This window comes from Triticum urartu, chromosome 3A, assembly GCF_056163025.1.
Source record: "Triticum urartu cultivar PI428250 chromosome 3A, HENAU_Tu73, whole genome shotgun sequence".
NCBI lineage: Eukaryota > Viridiplantae > Streptophyta > Magnoliopsida > Poales > Poaceae > Triticum > Triticum urartu.
The window spans coordinates 590,862,575-590,887,520 of NC_141875.1; the positions used below are offsets into that span (position 1 = coordinate 590,862,575).

Genomic DNA, 24,946 nt, shown 5'->3' on the forward strand with positions numbered 1-24,946 from the left:
CAGGGCGCCCTTCCCCTTTCCGGCGACGAGGGAGCGGGTGATGAGGAGGGTGGAGGAGGCGCGCGGCAGTTGAAAACTTCAGCGTGACAATTGGCATGCGCGCGCCGCGGGATTTGTTTTTCTTTTTTATTTTTTATGGTGCGTTGTGGGATATGTTTTAGGGTGTGGCTAAGACTCAATCGACTGACTCAACCAAGTTTTAGTGGGCTGACATAATCGGCCTGTAGCCCAGCCCAATTTATTCCGCCCATCCAGTTTTGGGTTGCCCCTTCTGTTTTGTCTTTGTCTCTCTCTTTCTAACATAAAACCTAAATCTCCTTTTGGGAGCTCCTTCAAATATAGCGAGTGCACCGTCTCGCAGGAACAATTTGCCTTCCCGAGTAACTACCGGGCCGGCGCATATTCCTCATTTTTCAAAAATAATGTTTCAATGTCCAATGTTTTCATACACATTGTACATTTTTTATTTATATCTAAAAACTTTTAAATACAAGTTTAACATTTATCATATATAGGATTAATATTCTTAAAATATATGTTTTGATGTCTATTTTTTTTGTACACATCATACTTTTTTTATACATCTTATACATTTTCATACATGTTTTAAATTTTATATATGCATGTTTAATATTTTCCAAATACATGATTAACATTTTGAAACATATATTGTTGGATATCTACTTCTTCTGTATACATTGTACATTTTTAATATGCATGTTTATAATTTTCCACATACATGATTAACATTTTTGGAAACTTACATTTTTTATGTCTACTTGTTTTCATACATATTGTACATTTTTCATATACATCAAAATCGTTTTTACTATACACATTTAAAAAATCAAATGAATGATTAATTTTTTTAAAAAAATGCAAAGTATTTTTTGTAATGTATATATTTAGAATAATTGGAAGTAAAAAATATGAAAAAACAGGAAAAATGAGGCATTGGTCTCCCACGCGCTGGGCCGGCCAAGTTAGGCAGGCGCCTGGTTGCGCGTGCTAATTGGACCGGCCCATTCATGAGCTCCATTCAGTCTCACGTCAAGCGAGACATAATTGAGACCAACTAATGAACGGTTACCCCTTGCGGGGCCCGTAAGGGTAACTTTTGTGGTATGAGAGCGCGTCAAGTGAAGTATCCACCAGCCGCCACGTGGCGTGTTGGCGCTCCCTCTGAAATTTAACTTTTTTTATTGTTCTGTACACGTCTTCGGGTTTTAGATGTGTTTTTTTATGGCTTCTCAATTTTTGCGTGGTTATCCCTAGGTTTTGAAGAAAAAAATTGGAAATAAAAATTATGCTTCCATTAGAAGCACATCGAAAAGGAAAAAATGTGCTTCGTCGAGAAGAACATATTTATAGTGAAAGCGTAGATTTACTTCCGCGAGAAGCACAACCTTAAAAAGGAAAAAAAAACATGCTTCCATTAGAAGCACATATTTTCTTCCATGAGCTATGCTTCTCAGAAAAAAAAAGTGCTTTCACGAGAAGTACAACTGTGCTTTTCGAAAAAGAAATATAAAGCGAAAATGCAAGTGTGCTTCGTTTTTTTCTTCCTTTTTTTGTTATTCATTTTTTTCGATTTTCGTTCTTTTTACTAGTTTTTTGGTATTTGTTTTCCTTTTTTGGGCTTTTCATAAATAAATTCTAGCGAAATCTGTTAACATGGGATCTAGTTTAAAATATCTCGACACAAGAAATCCAACAGTGAAAACAGTTCAAAAGATAAAACATTTTGAATAAACAAATTAGAAAAAACACCCAGGTTGAGAAGGTGTGGGGAGTGACCTTTGCTCCATGGCTCGTTTTAGGTAGTCGATAAGAACGTCTATCCCTACTAAACAGCCATCGTCAAAGGTTTAAAATAAGTTTAGCAAAATGCGAGCACCAATGTCAAGTTTAGGACTTTAACCCTGATGAGCTGGGATATTACTGTCCTTCCAACCATCCAACCACTGTTTGGTTCGTGTTCATTTATTTTCCCAACGTGCTAGCTATTTCTTCCAACTTTGTATTTTTTTAATTATAATTTACATGCTTTCCCTTTTTTTGTTTCTTAGAAAATGCTTAAGCATTTGTCATGATGTGTGCCATGTATTGCACACTATTTGACAAACGAAATTGTGTGTAGTGAGTTCACCTGTCGCACAGCTTGTTTGGAAAATGTGTGAGATGAAGTACACACAGTGCAACTTCAATCTTACGTACGTCTCGGCTCGTGCGTCTCGCGCGAGGCCGATCGGGATTTGATGCCTCCCGTCGGCGCTGCCGCAGATCTGCTTCATCTTATGTGGTCTTAAGCCATGGAGGCGTGATGGATCTCGGCTCTTGCCGGTGGGAGGGCTCTTGTTTTGTTTTTTAAGGTTTATCTGTGTGTGTTTAGGGTTTGTGTTCTATTTAGGAAGACGAGACACGGCGACTTTTTGAAGTTGGAATAAGGTTCTTCCCGTCTAGTCCTCGTTTTGATGGTGCGTCTAGCATTATCGGATGGCGTGTGGAGATGTGTCTCCGACGAATCTTGCGGGATTCGGTCGGCATTTGTCTTCCGTGGATCCACACGGATCTGGCCTTCGTTAGTTTGTGTTCATGTGTTTGCAAATTGGATCCTTCTGTTCTACGCTTCTCTTCATCGGCGGCGATTGCCGTTCTGGTGCGTTCGTCATTTTGGGCCTTAGCACGACGACTTCCCGACTGTCTACTACAATAAGATTTGCCCGATTTCAGTGAGGGAGGGGCGATGATGGCGGCGCGCCTTCGGCCCGCTTCAGTACTTGTAGTCGTCGCTAGGTGGTTTATGGATCTGGATGTAATTTTTACTTCTAGTGTTCTTTGTACTGCTTTGAAAGATGATGAATAGATTGGAAATTTATCCCGCAAAAAAAAGTACACACGGTGTTTTGTTACATAAACTGTGTGTGATAATGTTTGCGTGATTCTATTATGAAAAATCGTGTATGATACAGTTTTCACGCTAATAACAAAATGTTTGTGTATGCTATTGCAAAATGGATAAGAACAACCGTCGGTCCACACGCCTTCTTTTTACTGTGCAGGAAGGACTAGGCATGGACTATACTAGTCTGATTCCCGCCGGTTCTCTTCGGCCCTGCTTCTGTGCCGCCCAATTTTTGCCGATCACCATGTGTCTGTGCCACAATGGCACAATGCGCGCACCAATGCCTACTTTCACACGCATCGCCGAGGTTTGCCGACCAAGCACGTCAAGCGGTTGGTCAAAAAAATAATATAATTTCGCCATGCTATAAAACTCCCTTGCTCTGTGTTCTCTTTCGTCGAGATCGTCGGCGCCGCAACAAAACCAATGGTTCCGCCACACCACAACTCATCGACTTGCGCGAGGGGTTGTTGCAGATGCTTGGTGTTGCTGCCACGTTGCTCGTGCATCGATCATGATTGGCAAGTGTTCGCGCGCCGATGCACCTACATGTTGGAAATATGCCCTAGAGGCAATAATAAAAGCATTATTATTATATTTCTTTGTTCATGATAATTGTCTTTATTCATGCTATAATTGTATTATCCGGAAATCGTAATACATGTGTGAATAACAGACACCAACATGTCCCTAGTAAGCCTCTAGTTGACTAGCTCGTTGATCAACAGATAGTCATGGTTTCCTGGCTATGGACATTGGATGTCATTGATAACGGGATCACATCATTAGGAGAATGATGTGATGGATAAGACCCAATCCTAAGCATAGTGCAAAATCGTGTAGTTCGTTTGCTAGAGCTTTTCCAATGTCAAGTATCTTTTCCTTTGACCATGAGATCGTGTAACTCCCGGATACCGTAGGAGTGCTTTGGGTGTACCAAACGTCACAACGTAACTGGGTGACTATAAAGGTGCACTACAGGTATCTCCGAAAGTATCTGTTGGGTTGACACGGATCGAGACTGGGATTTGTCACTCCGTATGACAGAGAGGTATCACTGGGCCCACTCGGTGATGCATCATCATAATGAGCTCAAAGTGACCAAGTGTCTGGTCACGGGATCATGCATTACGGTACGAGTAAAGTGACTTGCCGGTAACGAGATTGAACGAGGTATTGGGATACCGACGATCGAATCTCGGGCAAGTAACATACCGATTGACAAAGGGAATTGCATACGGGGTGCTTGAATCCTCGACATCGTGGTTCATCCGATGAGATCATCATGGAGCATGTGGGAGCCAACATGGGTATCCAGATCCCGCTGATGGTTATTGACCGGAGAGTCGTCTCGGTCATGTCTACATGTCTCCTGAACCCGTAGGGCCTACACACTTAAGGTTCGGTGACGCTAGGGTTGTAGGGATATGTATATGCAGTAACCCGAATGTTGTTCGGAGTCCCGGATGAGATCCCGGACGTCACGAGGAGTTCTGGAATGGTCCGGAGGTGAAGATTTATATATGGGAAGTCCTGTTTCGGCCATCGGGACAAGTTTCGGGGTAATCGGTATTGTACCGGGACCACCGGAAGGGTCCCGGGGGTCCACCGGGTGGGGCCACCTGTCCCGGAGGGCCACATGGGCTGTAGGGGGTGCGCCTTGGCCTACATGGGCCAAGGGCACCAGCCCCAAGAGGCCCATGCGCCTAGGGTTACAAGGGGAAAGAGTCCTAGGAGGGGAAGGCACCTCCTAGGTGCCTTGGGGGGGATGGAAACCCCCCTTGGCCGCCGCCCCACCCTAGGAGATTGGATCTCCTAGGGCCGGCGCCCCCCCCCTTGGCCTTCCTATATATAGTGAGGGAAGGAGGGCTTTTCTCCCACGCCTTTGGTTGCCTCCTTCTCCCTCTCCAACACCCCTCCTCCTCCATAGCGCTTGGCGAAGCCCTGACGGAGTACTGCAGCTCCATCACCACCACGCCGTCGTGCTGCTGCTGGAGCCATCTTCCTCAACCTCTCCTTCCCTCTTGCTGGATCAAGAAGAAGGAGACGTTACGCTGACCGTACGTGTGTTGAACACGGAGGTGCCGTCCGTTCGGCGCTAGGATCTCCGGTGATTTGGATCACGTCGAGTACGCCTTCCTCATCCCCGTTCTTTGAACGCTTCCGCGCGTGATCTACAAAGGTATGTAGATGCAATCTGATCACTCGTTGCTAGATGAACTCATAGATGGATCTTGGTAAAACCGTAGGAAATTTTTTGTTTTCTGCAACGTTCCCCAACACTACATCACCCACATCGCACATAACGCAACCGGTAGGGCCAAGGCGGTAGACGCCATTGTCAGCACAGGGGCCGTCGCGGCAGTCGCCACCTCGGACGATGACGACAGTGAAGGTGCCCTTCAGCTCGAGCCGGACATGTTGTTCGCCCTCGCTCAGTCCATCTAGGATGAGCGGCGCATATCATTAGGTGGAACAAATGGTAAATCTGTGTTTTCCATTAGATGGTATGAATTCCACTATTCTACAAGAAAAGAATGATAGGTACAAAGATTTTTGAGCGGGTGGTGAAGAAATACCATCACAAAAAGACAGAAAGCAACAGATACTTTTGGAACTATAACTTTAAACCAACAAGCTCTGCTCGGAATGATCCCATATGGCAAGAGCACATAAAAGACAGAATAGATCAACAAGCGAAGAACACAATTTGTGGCAATGACAAGCCTACAAAAAGATTGGTAGAAGAGACCTATGAGGATGCATGAACATAAGGAGCAAGAGTTAACCGAAGGAAGAAGAGGAACATGAACGAAGAACGTAAAGAAGTGAGGTAAATTGTGTGGTAGAATGGGCCAACATGAATCATTATGTATGAAGTATCTATGCAAGATGGAGATATATACGGTCAGGTATTCAGAGTGTATCGATTTTGAGTCGGATTTTCAGAATAATGACAATGACAATGAAAAATGTGAACTGAGCGTATCTAGGATCCTCGTGTGAAACCAAGTCCTAAATTTGATATTGTTGGTCATATTGTTTTGAATTAATTTCAAGCCATTCGACGATATGCATTCTGTGGGAGGAAATGTTTCCATCGACTATGAAGGCACATGTGATGATTTTGTCAATTTTTTTACGGAGACGATTTTGTCAATCTCAATATGATGTGTCGGCTCAGTCTCTTTGAGATGCTCATGGGGTGTGTGCGCACGTTGTGTAGGTGTGTCAGTGTTAAAAAAAAAAGACAATGAAAAGCATATGAAAATCCTTTATTTCAAAATGGGTCCCAAAAGCCCGGTACCCAGCACGCAAAATCAGGTCTCCTCCGTGTGGCTCATTGAAGAAGTGGACTGTGGTCGCTTCGCAGTCCGGCTTCTCCACAATAAAGAAACTACTCTGACGCGGCTCTGCCAAACAAGCGACGCGATGATCTCGCCCCTCCTTCCTCCCATTCCCACTCCACCTCCGCGAACCTAGCTCCGCCGCAGTCGCATTCATCTGCCGCCTCCTCGTAGCCGCCGACGCCGCCGCCGGCCCGTCGCCTCACAGGACTCCCGTCCATACGCAACCTTATCTAGGTAAACCCCTGGCCTCTCCGGTTTAGTCCGTACACCGGGTTTATCGCTGCTTAATCCGTCGGCGGGTTCCCTTGATCGCCGAGTTAGGGTTTACCGGCCGCCGACAAAGCGCACACCGTGGGGCCGTGCGTTGTTTGACGGCCGAAATACGGCGCCCCGCTCTTCTGGCCTCTGACGAGGCGATGCATCTTAATTCGAGTTCGAGGGTTTTGTGAGATTTTGGGGGCGGCTCTGGTTGCTTGCCGGCCACCGCGCCATTTCCGGCGCTTGCTTACAACTTTGACCCGGCCGTGGTACTACGTGTGGTGCGTACTGTGGAGGCGGTTGTGTGATATATGATGGGATCTTTTATTAACAAATTATAATCTCTGAACAGGGGGGAAATACGTCCTTACCAACCAAATTACTCGTGGCACCGGGGAAATGTGCTATTCAGTACGTTTGGTTTGGATTTGATCTGCTAACATTCATAGTCGCATCGTCTTGTTGCATTGCACGAATAAATGTTGACGGAAGGTGTCGACAAGATTAGTTATAGCTGCAATTTTCTTATGTGCAAGTTCTCGGTTTCAGGTCTGCCTTGCCTCAAGTCTCAACATGTTCTATTTTTAGGAAGAGACAAAATATGTTTGGCTTCCTCAACCCCTCAGAGCAATTATCCTGACCAAGAAACCTCTAGTAAACATGAGAATACTTCATGGAGAAAATAGCTTCATGCTTTCATTTACATTCTGTTGAGAGCAAATATGTGCAAATGAAAACCAGGGCAAACATCCTCCTTCATATAACTGATAAGCTTTGCTGATGTTTGAATAGTCCTAAGTGGTGTATTGGAAGCAGCAGAAGGCTTACACCTTTGATGGCGAGCAGCCGAATGTCCAACGCTTGACGCCTCACATCGAAACTGAAGCACGTATGTGCTACTGTCTGCTTGGCGGGACTTCTAGCCGTACTTCCCTAAGGGGCAACTGCAATCAGTGGCAGGGCCACCTCCAGGAAAACCTAGGCAGCTTCCCAGGCATGACTGGAGATCATCCGCTGAGAAGTGGTATGATCCAAGAGGTTGAAGATGGTGTTTTTTCGCAGAAGTTTACTCACCTAGCCACAGTCAGGCTTGCCCAGGCTCAAAGTCCGGCTGGCTCCGCCACAGAAATGCAGTGTCCGATTGTCAGTGGGTGTTGCCTATCCTTAATTTTTTACATAAACCTTTTCGTTCTATCAACACATCAAGACACGAGGCTTTTCCGCTTAGTTGAGAAAAGGATGTTCTTAATTTATATTTTGTCATATAAGATTTATAAAGCTTAGGCAATGCTATTTTGTACTCTTTTAACTTACTGATTATATATGTAACTTTGTTCTGCAGGGTTTCAGAATGGTTGAGCACGTCCAAAACTATGATGTGCTGGAGAAGTGTACAAAAGATATTCTCTCCATAATCAAGCCAACAGAGGACGATCGGAACAAACGACTGCATGCAATTCAGGAGATTGTGAATTCCATCTATTTAGTTGGTGGCTTAGGCGGTAACTTCTCAGTATCTGGTTACCACACAGCTCTTTTACATCACTTGGACACAGTCCTGATATCTATTAAGTGTGCAATGATAGAATTGTTTGACACAAAGCTTGGGTAGTACTTAAATAAATTAAACTATAGAAGGAAAATGTTTTCCTTTCTGGTAGACTACTTTAACGTAGACCCCCATCTGAACATTTTATTGTACCTTCCATTACTTGTATTACTCAAGGACCTGAAGGAAGGCTTTCCACCTTAAAGGGACTATATAGGTTATGGACTCTGCGTAACAGCTGCATTCTATGAGAACACTCATAAGTGACATGCTTCTAAATCCATAATCCTAAAAGCGTATAAGTCTGGTTTGTGCCAAATGTGAGTGCTGTAAGCGGAAGGCATTGGCTATTCAATGACTGTCATTACGGAAATTGCTCAAAACAGCATACACTTTTACTGTTGTTATTCTTTTCTTATACTATGCCTAGTGAGTCAGCGCATATGTTATTTAAAATTTTAGGAGGTGTTGAGAACTTATTAGCACTAGTATGGTTTTCTTATATATTGTTCTGATTTCCCTTGGCAGATGCCGCTGTCAAACCTTTTGGATCCTTTCTATCAGAACTCTACGCAAAATCAGGCGATTTGGATGTATCAGTTGAGCTGCCAAATGTCTCAGGCTTCTCTACAAGCAAGGAAAAGAAGCAAAATCTCTTGAGAAAACTAATGAAAGCTTTACAAATTAGTGGTAACTTCTTTTAGATCCATGCACCTGTGATCATAATGAAAGATCTTGTACCCTAGTGATGTATACGTTTGATCAATCTATTCAAGACCACCCTCTTGATTTTTGGTTGCTTCAGATGTCCGGATCATTTTTCTGATACAATCATGTTCCGGGGTTGTTTGATTGAATGCAATACCTTTTGATGTCTTTACGGATGTACTTATTTAAATTTTGTGATCAATTTTGAAAGAACAATCTTATATTTAATTATATTTCCATACTTTATTTAGGTGTTGCTAGAGATGTGAACTTCATTCCTACTGCAAGAGTTCCAGTCCTTCAATATGTGAGCAACCACTTTGGCATTTCCTGTGATATATCCATCAATAACTACCCTGGTCGAATTAAATCCAAAGTGTTGTACTGGATCAATACCTTAGACAGCCGCTTTGGTGATACGGTTTTATTGGTAAGCTCTTTGTATCCAAGAGATAGTTTTCTGTTTCTACAATTTCTTAGTTATAAGCCTGAGTTTAACACCATATTTCTCTTGCAGGTCAAGGAATGGGCAAAAGCTCAAAACATTAATGATCCAAAAAATGGAACCCTGAACTCCTATTTGCTTTGCTTACTTGTCCTTTTTCATTTTCAGGTACTTTTTTTTTTTACTTTGGAAGCCACCTATTTCTTATTTATAGTTTTATCAAACTCAGCAGCTTATCTCTCGCGCTCTTTACCTTGCATTTTGCAGACATGCAAGCCTGCAATTTTACCACCTATGAAAGAGTTTTTTGATTTTAACATTCTAGGAGGTGAGGCGAAATTGGCTTGTTTGTGAGACTAATGATTGTCTGGTGTACTGCGTATTAGTGCTGGTAATTTACCCCTTATGTTCACATGCAGAAATTGGGCCTTATAATGAAAAAATTGTTGATGAGATCTGTGCCACAAATATAGCAAAATTTCGACGCCGGAACATAGGGCAAAGAAATCAGAGCTCTCTGTCTCATCTCCTTGCAACTTTTTTTGAGAAGGTAATTGAACATATTGTCCAGTACATTGTTCTTATGTGGTGTAGTTAAGTTTGTTCAAATGCAGGATCCTTACTGGGTTATAACTTATAAGTCTGATTAGGCCAGCCTATATAGTTAACCTTTTTGGCAACTACGTACAATTTTGTGGGCAAATCAGTTAATCACTCACCTAATCAAAATTAGTTTCCTTTTGTTAGCTCAAGATATTTTCACTTGAAAGCACATTTGAGTTTCAGGTGAAGTGCACTATTTGCTGTATGTATATGCAGTACTGTAATGAAATTTGGTAATCCCTCCGTTCATTTTTGTAAGTCGTTTCAGACAACTCAAAATAGGTTGTTTTGCACATTGTCGGAAATGTCTTCAAGGTCTTATAAAAGTGAACAGAGGGAGTAGTATGTATAATTTTCATTCGGAAAAGACATAACATGGACTATGCCAAAATGCATTGTACTACTACTGTAGCATTATCATAACCTCTGAGATAAACAAATGTATTGATGCCCATTCAACTGTATATGCAGTACTGTTTGCAGTTTGGGCGTATTGTTGTCCATTCTAGTGAGGTTGTATCCACTTACACGGGTCGGCTCCTGCGAAAACAAGGCGGCCTATACTGGATGACCAAATCTTACTGCTTGTTTGTAAGTATTTCCTTCGTTAATCGTTAGTACATTTAGTGGCTATATTCAAAGCGTTAAAAGTTTTGGCCTCAAGTTGACCAAACCTTTTTTGCCTAGGTTGAAGATCCATTTCAGAGACCTGATAATGCAGCTAGAACAGTTGATGTGCCAGAGCTTCAGCATATTGTTAGAGCCTTCGAACATGCTAAAAGTACAATCTCCTCCAGTAGGCCGGCGGGCCGGAATGAATTGCTTTCGCTGCTGTGCACACCTGAAGTTGGTTCAAAACTAGGTGCGAGAGGCACGGCAAACCGTTACGCAAATCCTGCGATGACTTCAGATCGTCAAGCTAATGTGCATGATGTGACTGCAATGTTTGATGGGCTTTGGCGTGGACGTCTCCACAATGGTTCCGCATCCAGCTCGCGATCCCAAGCATCATCCAGCAGGACAGCAGGGCAATATCGGTAGCAAGCCAACGATATCCACCGACAGGTAGTCCCAGGGTAGCAGCAGATGTTCTTTCAGCTTTTCTACCAGCAGTGTGTACCAAGTATGTTTAATTAGTTAGCTTTTGCCCGACGATCTGCATCCTTATGTTACTTGACCTAGTTCGCAGCCGGCCTCATGTGCTTGAGCCCGTGGTCATGTGGATTGTAGGATCCAAAACTTGTAGTATCGGTTGACTGAACCTTCTTGGAAATTTTCGTCGCTATGCATGCAAGTGCTATGAAATTCAAAGATGAGGCGGACCATGTATGATGTATGGAGTCATGCAGTCATGCTTTTGCTTTTTCTCCCTCCGTTCCTAAATATAAGTCTTTTTAGAGATTCCACTATGGACTACTCCCTCCGGTCCTTTTTAGTTCGCATATAAGATTTGACTGAAGTCAAGCCTCATAAAGTTTGACCAGCTTCGTAGAAAAAAATGTCAACATTCACAATTTAAAATCAATACCACTAGATGTGTCATGACTTAAAGTTTCATATTATATAACTTTAGCATGATAGATGTTGATATTTTTTCATATAAATACAGTCAAATTTTGTGAAGTTTGACTTCAGAGAATTCAATATCCAGAGTAAAAAGAACCGGAGGAAGTACATACGGAGCAAAATGGGTGAATCTACACTCTAAAGTATGTCTATATACATCCGTATTTAGTTTGTAGTGGAATCAAAAGACTTATATTTCGGAACGAAGGGAGTAGCACCTTGTATACTAAGCTTACGTACAGATTGTCACCAAGGTATGGAATAACGGAAAGACATGAGGCTTCCAGACTGACGAGACCACCACAGCCAATGAGGCTTCTTCTAGTTAGTTGGCCTTCGGTATTTACCTAGTCCTGAATATAGGCATCTTTCTGAACTGGTTGCAAACGATTGTCAGAAATATAACCTGCCTGACAGTACAATTATAGCTGATACTTTTTTCTTTTCTTTTTGAGAAGTTACGGCTGATACAGTTGAACCTATACTGGACATGCCCCTGGAGGATCCCACTGGGATGACTCAATTGGCAATCGTCGCGGTGGCAAGAAGTATAGTCCCAGAAAGCCATAGACAATGGCAGGTGGAGCAGTTTCTGCCACGATGGGTGGATCTTAGTGATTCCAGGGTTTCAATATGGACTTTGTGAAGGCGAGCGACCACCTGAGTCATGCACGCAGGGCATACTCAAAATCCGTGGAGGCGTCCGAGCCTATGATCGCGTCCTAGCTAACAACGAGAAGCCCGGCTGCCGCTTCGTTAGATTTCAGCATAGCGCCGATCGGTGCGTCTCAAGTCTCAACAGGCAGCTCGCAACTGTAGTTATTACATTCTTTATGGCCAGAAATGGAGATGGAGTCACCTCGCAACGTCGTAAGTTTACGTCCATCCGGACTTCTCGTTCAAACCTCACCTCCCCCTAACGAACGCCAACATAGAAAAACCTTCTTTTGTCCAGTGTCAACTATGCAGAGCCGGGGTGAAGGAAGAATTAGTGCGTGCCAAGACGATCGAAGGCCGAGCTAGCGCGAACGAAGACGAAGACAGAATCAACGCTCTCCCCGACGACATTCTTCTCCAGATCCTCGACCACCTTGATCTGCGCACGGAGATTCAGGCCAGCGTGCTCTCTAGACGGTGGAGGCACCTCCCTCAACCCTCATCAGCTGTCTTGTCTGCTCATGAACGTGGCCGACTTTTTTTTTCTCGAATACGCATAGCATAGCATGCGTATCATTTTATGTACTACCCCTATAAAAGCACGAGAAGGCGGAGAACCAAATCATCCTATCCGTTGAAACTTGCAATCTGATGGTCCAAATGGCTCCAATCTATCAAACGTGTTTTACACTTTAATTACCCACCAATGCCACTCCACGTTTCCACTAACCCGCCGATCCCACGCTAATCCATCCGTACCCCTTTGTCGTCCTAGAATACATGAGCACGATGCCACGATCCACATGCCATCCCCCCCTATTGCTGCCGCCAACCGCTTGGAGGGTCACCGATCACCGCTCCTCCACTCTGCCGCCCCGCCACCGCCCCATGCCGTCGCCACACCCCTATGAGCGCTCGCATCTGCTTAAGCGTGGGTCGCCGTATCGCCGCCAGCCGATTCTCCGCTGGGCCGAGGCTTAATCTGCTTAAGAGTGGGTTGCGGGAGGTGTGTCTCCGTCCGAGTGACTGCACCGCCGAGGCAGTAGTGGTCGTCCGGGCCGCCACCCAGGAACCACGGCCCTCCTCCGCAGACCCGCCAGCATGGGCTGCCGCCCAGGCTCCACGACGACGACGGCGAAGAACAAGGTACGCCAGGGAGGCGAGGCCCTGCTGGCGCACCCAGTCGCCACCACCAGGGCCGCGGGCCGCCGAGAGGCTTAGCCGAGCGGCCGCCGTCCAGGGAGCAATCCAGACGCGCGCCGCCGGCAGGCATGGCCCGCTCGCCCGACGCTCTGCGGCTGGATGAGAATTTCGACGATGAGGCAGGGTATAGGGACTATGACAACGAGGAGGCTGAGGGGGATGGGGGAGGTTCACTGGGGGGGGGGGGGGGGGGGGGAACATGGTCGGGCGACGCCATGCCCAAGCCACCCGCTGGCTTCGTCCTTGATGACCATGGCCAGTGCATCGCTCCCGCCTCCAAGCGCATCGTCACCCTCGTCAGGTGCTCCACATTCAGTTTTCTCCTAGCTAGCAGTTCATACTTGAAATGCATTATCCAAGTTCATCTTGCAAATTTGTGCAGATTGATGACGCGAACAATAGTCCATTGGAGTGCATAATCGGGAGGGTGTTCAGCAGTACGTAGGATCATGAGTGCTTTCTTCTCTGCCCGGTCGACTGTGATTAACCACACTCTACAAATTAGTTGCAAACTTGCAATGTTCTAGTGATTTCCCTCTCCTATGATTACTTATTTCGTGCCTGTGCAGGTGCTCAAGAGCACAAACTTCAGTGGCTGGATCGCTGTATGTCACTAACTACATACATTACTCATTTATAGTTCAAACATGGTTTCAATTGATGCTAGAAATATTTATTTCGGACAATGCAATTGATGTGTGTTTGTAGGTTGCCTCTCTTGGGTGATATGATTTTTTTGCGGTTTCTCATAAACTGCAGTGTGTTATGCAGATGGAAAAAGCATTCAGGTTCTGCATCCTGCCCAACAGGTTATTTGTTATGACACAAGAACTTTATTATGGTTTTTGATAAAAGAAATATTTACTTCGAAATAGCTTGAAGGTTATCGATTATATGTAGCAAGGCCATTTGATTAAGTTGGCTCTTTCTTGACACCATTTTCTATGCAAGCTATTTGAATACATATTTTCCAAAACAAAGTACATAAGTGTGTTTGGGTGAGGCCCAGATTAAACATCTCACATTTTGTTTCAGAAATCATCTCTACTTAAGTCCAAGAGGTCACCAGGTGAAGGGATGGATAAACTATTAGGTTGCATTAATTTGGAGCTATGAAACTTGAAAGGATCGATATGGTTGACTAGAGGGGGTGGTGAATAGGCAACTACCAATTTTTTAGCTTTTCTTTACCAAATTAACCTTTGCATCAAAGTAGGTTGTCTAGATGTGCAGCTAGGTGAACAACCTATATGATGCAACAACAACAAGCACACAAGCAAGCAAGGGAACAAACACTAAAGAGCTTGCACAAGTGAAGGTAAGAGATAACCAAGAGTGGATCCGGTGAAGACGAGGATGTGTTACCGAAGTTCCTTCCTTTTGAAGGGAAGTACGTCTCCGTTGGAGCGGTGTGGAGGCACAATGCTCCCCAAGAAGCCACTAGGGCCACCGTATTCTCCTCACGCCCTCACACAATGCGAGATGCCGTGATTCCACTATTGGTGCCCTTGAAGGCGGCGACCGAACCTTTACAAACAAGGTTGGGGCAAACTCCACAACTTAATCGGAGGCTCCCAACAAGACCACGAAGCTTCACCACAATGGAATATGGCTCCGAGGTGACCTCAACCGTCTAGGGTGCTCAAACACCCAAGAGTAACAAGATCCACTAAGGATGAGTGGGGGAATCAAAAATCTCTCGGTGGAAGTGTAGATCGGGGCCTTCTCAACCACTCCTGAGCAAATCAACAAGTTTGGTTGGCTAGGGAGTGAGATCGGGCGAAAATGGAGCTTGGAGCAATAATGGAGTTTTAATGGTGGAAGAGATAGGTCAAAGGGGGGAAGAAGACACCCTTTTATAGTGGGGGAAACAATCCAACCGTTACCCCCTATTCAGCCCAGCAGAGAGCGGTACTACCGCGGGGGCAGGACGGTACTACCGCTCATAAGCGGTACTACTGTTCCCCCTCAGCGGTACTGCCGCGCTGGAAGAGAAGAGGCTGGGGCTGGGACCCAGAGCGGTACTACCGCGGAGGCAGGGCGGTACTATCGCTCACAAGCAGCACTACCGCCACTACTACCGCAGCTAGTACCGTAAAACCCGACACGAGAGAATGCGCACTCGAGTCGAGGCGGTAGGAGCATGGAGCCACAACGGTACTGCGGCTGAGGCCAACCAGCGGTACTACCGCTCCGAGGAGCGGTACTACCGCTTACTGAGCTTCAGCTGTACTACCGCTATACTGCAGCTAGTGCCGTAAAACCCGACACGAGAAAAATGCGCACTCGAGTCGAGGCGGTAGGAGCACGGAGCCGCAGCGGTACTACAGCTGAGGCCATAAAGCGGTACTACCGCTCCGAGGAGCGGTACTGCCGCTTAGTGAGCCTCAGCGGTACTACCGCTGTGGCCCGCGGTACTACCGCTGGGTCCAGGAAAAGACACAAAAGGGAAGAAAAGAGAAGCTCCAGAGAGACGAAAAGAAACGGTGGGTGTGATAAGAACGTGTACGTGTTGATTCCACCCAACCCATACTGAAGTAGATCCCCTCTTGATAGTACGGTGACTACTACGAAACTTAGTCCACCAACAAAGTCACGAAAGAAGCTGCACCGTCTTGAGTAGAGCGCCGAAGGGAAATAATCGTTTCGTGCCGAAAGATGAATATCTAAAAGAACTCAAAGCACCCGATTAGTCCGCAAATGCATTGTCATCAATCACCAAAACACCGTAGGGATAAATATGCCCTTACAATCTCCCCCTTTTTGATGGATTGATGACAATACGGGATTTGCATAGAAAAGAGTAATGACATAGAATGCAAGAGAACCTATGCCTCTAAAAAATAGACAGGCTCCCCCTAGATGTTGTGCACACTCGATAAGTGCTTTGGACTGCACGGCACACATACTAGGATCACGGCTCCCCCTATATTTTAGAGACCAACAACCTAAGCAAGATATATGAAAACAACATATATGATAGGATAAGCATGCAAGCTATAAGATACCGAGGTGCATAACACATAGATAAGATAACAAAGGTAGCATATGTCTTACACCATATGTCTGGGACTTAGGTCTCACACACACAAAACCAAACAAAACCAACAACGAGAAAGCAAACGAACGACACAAAGACACACTCGCAAACACAAATCCCTAAACTCTCTCCCCCTTTGGCATCGAGACACCAAAAAGGGCAGAGAGGGACACTACGACTCCAGGTGATGGGCGAGGAAGGTCCTGAACATCACATCTCTGCATCTTCATCGTGGGTTGAAAAGTGCTCGGCATCGGAGTCGGTCCAGTGACAGTTCTGATGAATCCAGTCCTCCTCTTCAGTGATCTATCCCTCAGACCCACTGACAACTGTGGCTCCCAACTGACGCATGATCTCCTTGTGGCGCGTCCTGGCATTCTTCTCCGCCACATGAGTCATGTACTGACCATGGGACTCCATGCAGAAGAGCTTCTTCATCTTGCGCTTGAGCTTCTGGGCCCAAGATGGTTCTGCATTGGAGTGGCTAACGTCCTCATCGTGGGTATCAGGAGCAGCCTCACCCTCAGTTCCCATGGCAGCAGCGGCAGCAGACGGGCCCCCCGTGGCAGCAGTAGCAGAAGGACCCCCTGTGTGAGGCGCTGACCAGTTGTCCTTCTTCCTCAGGCGCTTGATCTCATGTGACACCAACTCTCCAGTTTCTAGCAGCACTCTGGGATAAGTCTGTGCCCAGGCCTTCTCAATGAGCCTCATGATGAAGGGACCATAGATAGGACACTTGCGCTCAGACACGGCAGATACAAGTTCAGACCACATGACATGAGAGATATCCAGGCTTTCTCCAGTGTTTGCTTCCTTCTCATGCTGACAGAAAAGGAGCATGTCCACGAGGTAGGAGTGAACCTGATCCAGATTCCCAATGCGAGGGAAGAGAGTCTCACGGAATATGCAATGAAGAATGTCCAGATACGGACACAGCTCGTAGGTCTTCTTCTCAGTGACAGGGTGAACCTTCACAGTGCAGTAGGGCCAAAGAGCTTGCTTGTGGGTGGAAGTAACATGGCGGTGAGGACGGAAACAGACAGGAGTCTCAAGCCCGTTATCCACCACATCAAGTAACTCCATGAACGCCCCCCACTTGACAGAAAGCCGCTTGCCATTGGTCATCCAAGTCAGAGTCCTGTCGCTATTTGTTCCAAGATGGACGGTGGCAAAGAATTGAGCCAACAAATCCGCATCGAAATCCTTGTTGAACTGCATGATCCTGAGAATGTTCAGCTGAGTGCACATCTGAAAGGCTTCTCCAAAGTACTCTGGATCCTTCTGCATAGCATCGGTGTCAATGGAGCGAACATCAACATAGAGATTCTTCTTGGCCTTGATCACATCAAAGTAGATGGCAAACTGAAAACGGTTCCAGAACGGACGGTTGACCAAAGTGGGTTCTTGGTCCACCGTATAGGGGTTGCGGCGACGCTTCTCCCAAAACTCCTTGCTGGTCATCTCAGTCACAGCCTTCCCTTTTGGCTTGTTGGCGGCTCGCTTCGATTGCTGAGGAGGTGGAGGAACAGTTGCAGAAGCACTTGCTGGAGGCGGTTGGGTGCTCGAGGAACCACCGGTAGGCTCTGAGGTCCGGTAGCGCTTGGAGGTGGCACGCCCGGGGTTGATGCGGCGACCTTGTTGCTCGGAAATGTCATCACCTGGAGCCAAACACAAAAGGAGGCAAAACAACCAGAAGAAACGAGCATAAGCCAACAAACACAACAAAAAGATCAAGCGAAGGTAGGAAAATGATGGAAATTGGCATGCAGCGGTAGTACCGTGATCAGCCCGCGGTAGTACCGCCCTAAACGGTAGTACCGCTCCCAAAACCGCCCTAGGCCAAGCGGTAGTAACCGCTCCAAAGGGAGCGGTAGTACGGCTTGAGGCGGATACACGGCAGTTTCAAAGCGCGAGGCGGTGAAACAGTGGTTTCCTACTACCGTGGACAGATCCGGCACTACCGGCCTACCAAATTCAAAAAAAAATTCCTACCAAACATCAATCTAGATGATCTAGTTGCCTTCTCCAACCAACTCAAGCCTAGATTTAGCCAAAAATCTAGAGATGCAACCACCATTGCCCCTAAGCACAAGATCTAAAAGCAAGACCAAAAGAAAGAAGGAACGTGGGCAATACCGGCATCCATGGCAAGAAGACGAGGTGGGGATTGACTCCACCGAAGGAAATGGCGAGGAACGCCCCGGAGGAGGAGATCCACCGGAGCCCTTCCGCGGCGGAACGGTGCTGGAGAGAGAGAGAGGCACGAGGGGGCGAGCGAATGGGTATGGGGGAGAAGAAACCTCCCCCTGCCCCGATAAAAAAAAACCTTGGCCCCGCCCCGCAGCGGTAGTACCGTGCTGGGGAGCGGTAGTACCGCTCATAGGCGGTAGTTCCGCACTTGTGTGGCGGTAGTACCGCTTACATGGTAGTACCGTCCATCACCAGCAGTAGTACCGCTTATCAGCGGTAGTACCGCTCGCCAGCAGCGGCAGTACCACCCAGCACACCGCGGCAACTAGACTACATGGCTTAGCTCTAAAAAACAGAAAACCCGCAACAAAAAGCAAAAGAACACATCAGCAAGAGGCCAAGAAACCTCTATTCAAGAGAGGGCGGTGGCCGAAGCCACCTATGTTTGAGTCAAGAGGTATGGCGCCGCGAAGATTTTAACCTTGGGCCCATGACCAAAACTCGTCTTTTGAGCACACGTGCCATCAGCAATGGCTAAAGTGAAAGACTTGATCAATTTATGCATAATGGGGGAAGGAGAGTTCATCGAGAGAACAACACTCCCCCTATGTCCATGCCTACACCTAAACTAGACAACAAATTGAGCGTGGTAGGGTGTGCACGGGTTCAAGCAACATTGCTCGAATCAATGATATTTAGCTCAAGCCTTAACTCGCGAAATCTTGCTTCATCCAAGGGCTTTGTGAAAATATCTGCAAGGTTGTCATGAGTGTTGACATAGTTGAGCTCGATCTCTCCTCGCCTAATGTGATCCCGGATGAAGTGATACCGAATCTCAATATGCTTCGTCTTGAAGTGTTGCACCGGGTTGAGAGAAATCTTGATGGCACTTTCATTGTCACACCAAAGAGGCACTTTGTCACAAGTGACACCGTAATCCTTTAAAGTTTGCCTCATCCATAAGAGTTGTGCACAACAACTACCGGCCGCAACATACTCCGCTTCGGTGGACGAGAGAGACACACAACTTTGCTTTTTGGAAGACCAACTTACCAACGAGCAACCAAGGAATTGACATCCTCCGGAAGTGGACTTCCTATCCACTTTGTCTCCCGCCCAATCGGAATCCGAGTACCCTACAAGCTTGAAGTTTGATCCTCTTGGGTACCATAAGCCAAAGTTTGGGGTATGAGCCAAATATCGAAAGATTCGTTTGACGGCCACATAGTGACTTCCCTTAGGTGCGGCTTGAAACCGTGCACAAATTCCCACACTCAACATGATGTCCGGTCTAGATGCACAAAGGTAAAGCAAGGATCCAATCATGGAGCGGTATACCTTTTGATCCACCACTTTACCATTGGGATCTAGATCAAGTTGGCACTTGGTGGGCATTGGGGTGGGAGCCGGCTTGACGTCACTTAGCTTGAATCTCTTGAGCATGTCTTGAGTGTATTTGGATTGATTGATGAAGGTTCCTTCTCTTCTTTGCTTCACTTCAAACCCTAGAAAGAACTTCAACTCCCCCATGGAGGACATCTCGAACTTTGAGGTCATGAGAGCGGCAAATTCCTCATTGAAAGCTTTGTTAGGAGAACCAAAGATAATATCATCAACATATAATTGGCACACAAACAACTCCCCTTTGACCTTCTTAGTAAAAAGAGTGGGGTCGATTATCCCAACTTCAAACCCACGGTCTTGTAACAACTCGGTAAGGTGGTCATACCACGCACGTGGGGCTTGTTTAAGGCCATAGAGTGCCTTATCGAGTTGATACACATGATCGGGAAAGTAGGGATCCTCGAACCCGGGGGGTTGCTTGACGTACACCAATTCATTAATGGGACCATTAAGAAAAGCACTCTTCACATCCATTTGATGTAACTTAAAGTTATGATGAGAAGCATATGCAATCAACATGCGAATGGATTCAAGACGAGCAACGGGAGCAAAGGTTTCACCGTAGTCGATACCCTCGACTTGGGAGTAGCCTTGTGCTACCAAACGAGCCTTGTTGCGAATGATAATCCCATGGGCATCTTGCTTGTTCTTGAATATCCACTTGGTTCCAATGACATTGTGGTTCCCCGTTGGCCTTGGCACCAATCTCCACACTTTGTTGCGCTCGAAGTTGTTGAGTTCTTCATGCATGGCATTGAGCCAATCCGGATCTTCGAGCGCCTCATAGACCTTGTGAGGTTCCACACAAGAGACAAACGCGTGATGCTCACAATAATTTGCTAATTGTCTACGAGTGCTTACCCCCTTTCTTAAGCTTCCAAGCACGTTCGTCATGAGATGATCCTTGGTGGAGAGCTTGGAAGCAACTTTGGCGGCACGACGCTCTAATTCCTCCTCGTTGGTGAGTTGAGGAGCGGTTACTTGATCATCTTGAGCGTCGTCATGAACTTGTTCTTGGTCTTGAACTTGCTCGAGGGAGAGAACTTGACCTTGGGCATCACTTGGTGTGTCAACACCGTCTTGAGTATGATCTTGCCCTAGGTCTTATTCATGAGGTTGAGGGCCTTCACTTTGTTCTTCAGAAGTGTGTGGGCCTTGGGTTGGTGATGGCTCCACTTGAGTGGAGCATTGTCCTTCTCCTTCGGCCACAAGGGGTTCCTCAATGGGTAGGATGAAACCAACACCCATTCTTCTTATGGCTTGAGGAGGAATTTCATCACCTACATCACAAGTGCCACTTTGCTCCACTTGGGAGCCGTTATTCTCATCAAACTCCACGTTACACGTCTCCTCAATAAGTCCCGTGGATTTATTGAGGACACGGTAAGCATGAGAGTTTGTAGCATAACCAACAAATATGCCCTCATAAGCTCTAGTCTCAAATTTAGACAACCGAACACCTTTCTTGAGAATGAGACACTTACACCCGAATACCCGGAAGTACTTGAGGTTGGGCTTGTTACCGGTGAGTATCTCATAAGGAGTCTTGTTCAAACCCTTGCGGAGGTAGAGCCGATTTGATGCATGACACGCGGTGTTGATGGCTTCGGCCCAAAAGTTGTACGGAGACTTGAACTCCACCATCATGGTCCTTGCCGCATCCATCAACGTCCGGTTCTTCCTCTCCGCAACACCGTTTTGTTGAGGGGTGTATGGTGCGGAATATTGATGCTTGATTCCCTCATCACTAAGAAACTCATCCAAGGTGTAGTTCTTGAACTCGGTGCCGTTGTCACTTCTTATTGTCAAGATCTTTGCATTGTGTTGACGTTGTGCTTCATTGGCAAAGTCAATGACGGTTTGTTGGGTCTCGCTCTTCCTCTTGAAGAAATACACCCACGTGTACCTTGAGTAGTCATCCACAATCACCAAGCAATACTTTCTACCTCCAAGACTATCGAAGGATGGAGGCCCAAAGAGATCCATGTGAAGGAGCTCCAAAGGCCTCTTTGAATAAATGATAGTCGTGGGAGGGTGAGCCTTCTCATGTAGCTTTCCTTCGATACAGGCACTGCAAGCACGATCTTTAGCAAAACTAACATTCGTTAGTCCACGGACATGGTCCCCCTTTAGGAGACTTTGCAAAGATCTCATATTGACATGGGCTAACCGGCGATGCCAAAGCCATCCCACATCAACTTTGGCCATTAGGCATGTCGCGGTCTTAGTGGGTCGCTCCGAAAAGTTGATCACATATAGACCGTTCTCGACATGCCCAACAAAGGCTACTTTAAGAGTCTTGCTCCACAAGAGGGCCACGGTATCGATATCAAAGAAAGTGGCAAAGCCCATGATTGCAAGCTGACGAACGGACAGTAAATTGTATGCAAGGGACTCAACAAGCATGACCTTCTCGATCGTGAGATCATGAGAGATGACCACCTTGCCAAGTCCCAATACCTTAGAAGATGAGGCGTCACCCCACTCGACATTGGTGGGCATAGATGGAACCTTGTGCACGTCCACCACCAAGTCCTTGCTTCCGGTCATATGATTTGTAACTCCGCTATCGAGCAACCATGATCCACCACCGGAAGCAAACACCTGCAAGAGATCAATGCTTGGTTTTAGGTACCCATTTTGTAATGGGTCCTTTGATGTTAGTAACAAGGGTCTTAGGAACCCAAATAGACCATTCAACATGCTCATGAAGAGAACCAACAAATTTGGCATAAACATGCCCATCACTAGCACGGCACAACACATAAGAAGGATTAAAATCGCCGGCTTTGTTGGGTGAGGTGACATTGCCCTTCTTGACTTTGTTCTTCTTCTTCTCCTCGGGGACACTTTATCCCGCCCTCACAAAGGTTTGCATGAGGGGAGGAGGTCGTTTGGTCTTGTCATTCTTCTTCTTGTTTTTGGAGTCGGAGACGTACCCAACCCCTTCCTTCGCCACACCTCCCTTTTGGTTGATCAAGAGATCATTGAGGTTCTTCTTGCCTTGTATGCAAGTCACAAGGCCTCTCTCAAGTTGCTCCTTCAACTTAGCATTTTCCTCAACAAGATGTATATGCTCACAACACGGGTTAGTAGCATTTGCATTATCAATTAAAACCATATGAGGAAAAGTTGCTTTCTCCTTAGTTAGCTTCACTTGGAGTTGATCATGAGACTCCTTGAGACTAGCGTGAATACCCTTCAAGGCCTTGTCAAGTATATCAAACTCCTCTTTGAGTCTAGCAAGATCAACTCCGAGTTTGGCCTTCTCGGAATTTAGCACACGAGAAACAACGAGGGCATGATCATAATCTTTCTCTAACTTAGCATGATCAACGTTGTATGACTCCTCAAGAGCCAAACGAAGACCACGCTCTTCCTCAAGAGCATTGGAAAGGTCCGAAATCTCATCGGCATAGTCACGACTATGCCCTTCCATCTTTGAGATGGTGTCTTCATGAGCCTCGATCATGTCATTGGCCTCGCCAAGTTGTTCCAGGAGAGCAACAAAGTGCTTCTTGGATTTTCCCTTGAGTTTGCCCATAAAGGCCTCAAACTCGTTAGCCTCCACATTAACTCCCTCAACTTCATTAATGTTCTTCGATGGGGAAGGATGATTAATGATGGTAGTTTTAATGTTGGAGGTTACCTTGTTGGTGGCTTTCGCCATGAGGCACTTGGCGTTGATGCTCTCGTTGGGTGAGTCGAAGAGGGACACTCGTGACGTTGTGGCAATGGCGACGGAGGCCATGGCAACCGACTCATCATCTTCATCATCGTCATCATCCTCATTGTACTCTTCTTGCACAACCAAGGCCTTGGGAGGAGTCTTCTTGGTGAAGTTGTTCTTGTTGGGGAACGACTTGGCCTTGTCCTTTCGAATGAGTTTGCCACCATTGTCTTCCCTCTTCTCATACGGGCATTCCGCAACGAAATGACTCACGTTGCCGCAATTGTAGCAAGTCCTTACACGTTGCTTGCCCCTCGTGCCACTCGAGGTGTTTTTGCTAAAGTTGTTCCTCGAGTTTTTCTTGCTCCAAAATTGCCTTGAAGCAAGTGCCATGTGTTCATGATATGCATACTTTGTATCTTCGGGGTTGCTCTCCTCCTCTTCCTCTTCTTCTTCTTTCACGGTGAGCTTGGCCTTCAAAGCAAGGTTAGGCTTCTTTCCCCGTTGAGAACGGAGCACCGCATTGTCGGCGGTCTTGTCCAAAATGTTCATGGCCACAAACTCATCCAACACCTCGCTTGAGGTCAAAGTGTGGAAGTCCGGTCTTTGGCGGATGACGGAGGACATGGCCTTGTGGTAGGGCATCATTGCCTTGAGGAATTTGCGCTTGATCCAATTGTCATCCGTGTCCTTGCTCCCGTGATCTCGTAGTGAGACCGCGAGTTTGGTGACTCTCCGATAAAGCTCACGAGGTTCTTCATCTTCCTTCATTGCAAACTCATCGGCCTCATCTTGTACCACTTCATAGTTGGAGCGTTGAATGCTTGCGCTTCCCCGGTAGAGAGACACGACACAATGCCATGCATCTTTGGCCAAGGCGAAGGGACGAAGATGAGGTAGGTCTTCGAGTGGAATTGCATCTTGAATGATGAAGAGAGCATTCTCATTGAATTGATTGTCCGCGGCTTCTCGAGGAGTGAAGTTGCTTGGATCATGTGGGTAGAAACCTTCTTCAATGATTCTCCAAAGGTTAGTGTTCACATGATTTAAATGACGTTTAAAGCGGTAAACCCAAGAATCAAAATCCTCATTTTTCACAATCTTAGGAGGAGGACCGGCATGATTCAAATGAGTAGAAGGAACCGGTCCACCATACACAAGTGGTGGTTCCACATGGGCAAAGATGCCGGTGCCATTCTTGCCACTAGAAGAAGGAGCCTTTTCACTACTAGCTTCCCCCTTGTCGGGGATAGCATCCGACACCTTGTTGGTGGGATCCCCCACTTTCAGCGGTGCGGTGGATAGTTTAAGCCCCTCAAGAAATTTAGTAAACATGTTTTCAAGTTCGGTCGTCATGGAGGTTTTCAATGTCTCCAAGGCTACATTGAACTCCTCACG

The 24,946-nt window shown here is 46.3% G+C and overlaps 1 protein-coding gene and 1 pseudogene across 1 annotated transcript; both read left to right on the forward strand.

Annotated features, from left to right (window-relative positions):
* Nucleotides 1–6,294: 6,294 nt before the first annotated feature.
* On the forward strand, nucleotides 6,295–11,158 carry LOC125545267 (protein HESO1-like). The gene is made up of 9 exons (XM_048709157.2): nucleotides 6,295–6,489; nucleotides 7,856–8,015; nucleotides 8,591–8,752; nucleotides 9,022–9,200; nucleotides 9,288–9,383; nucleotides 9,483–9,543; nucleotides 9,635–9,765; nucleotides 10,290–10,409; nucleotides 10,506–11,158. Exons 2-9 carry the CDS (start codon nucleotides 7,865–7,867, stop codon nucleotides 10,857–10,859), a joined length of 1,254 nt encoding a protein of 417 aa, XP_048565114.1. The 5' UTR covers nucleotides 6,295–6,489; nucleotides 7,856–7,864; the 3' UTR covers nucleotides 10,860–11,158.
* Nucleotides 11,159–11,874: 716 nt separating this feature from the next.
* LOC125547012 (uncharacterized) lies at nucleotides 11,875–14,093 on the forward strand (annotated as a pseudogene).
* Nucleotides 14,094–24,946: the final 10,853 nt, after the last annotated feature.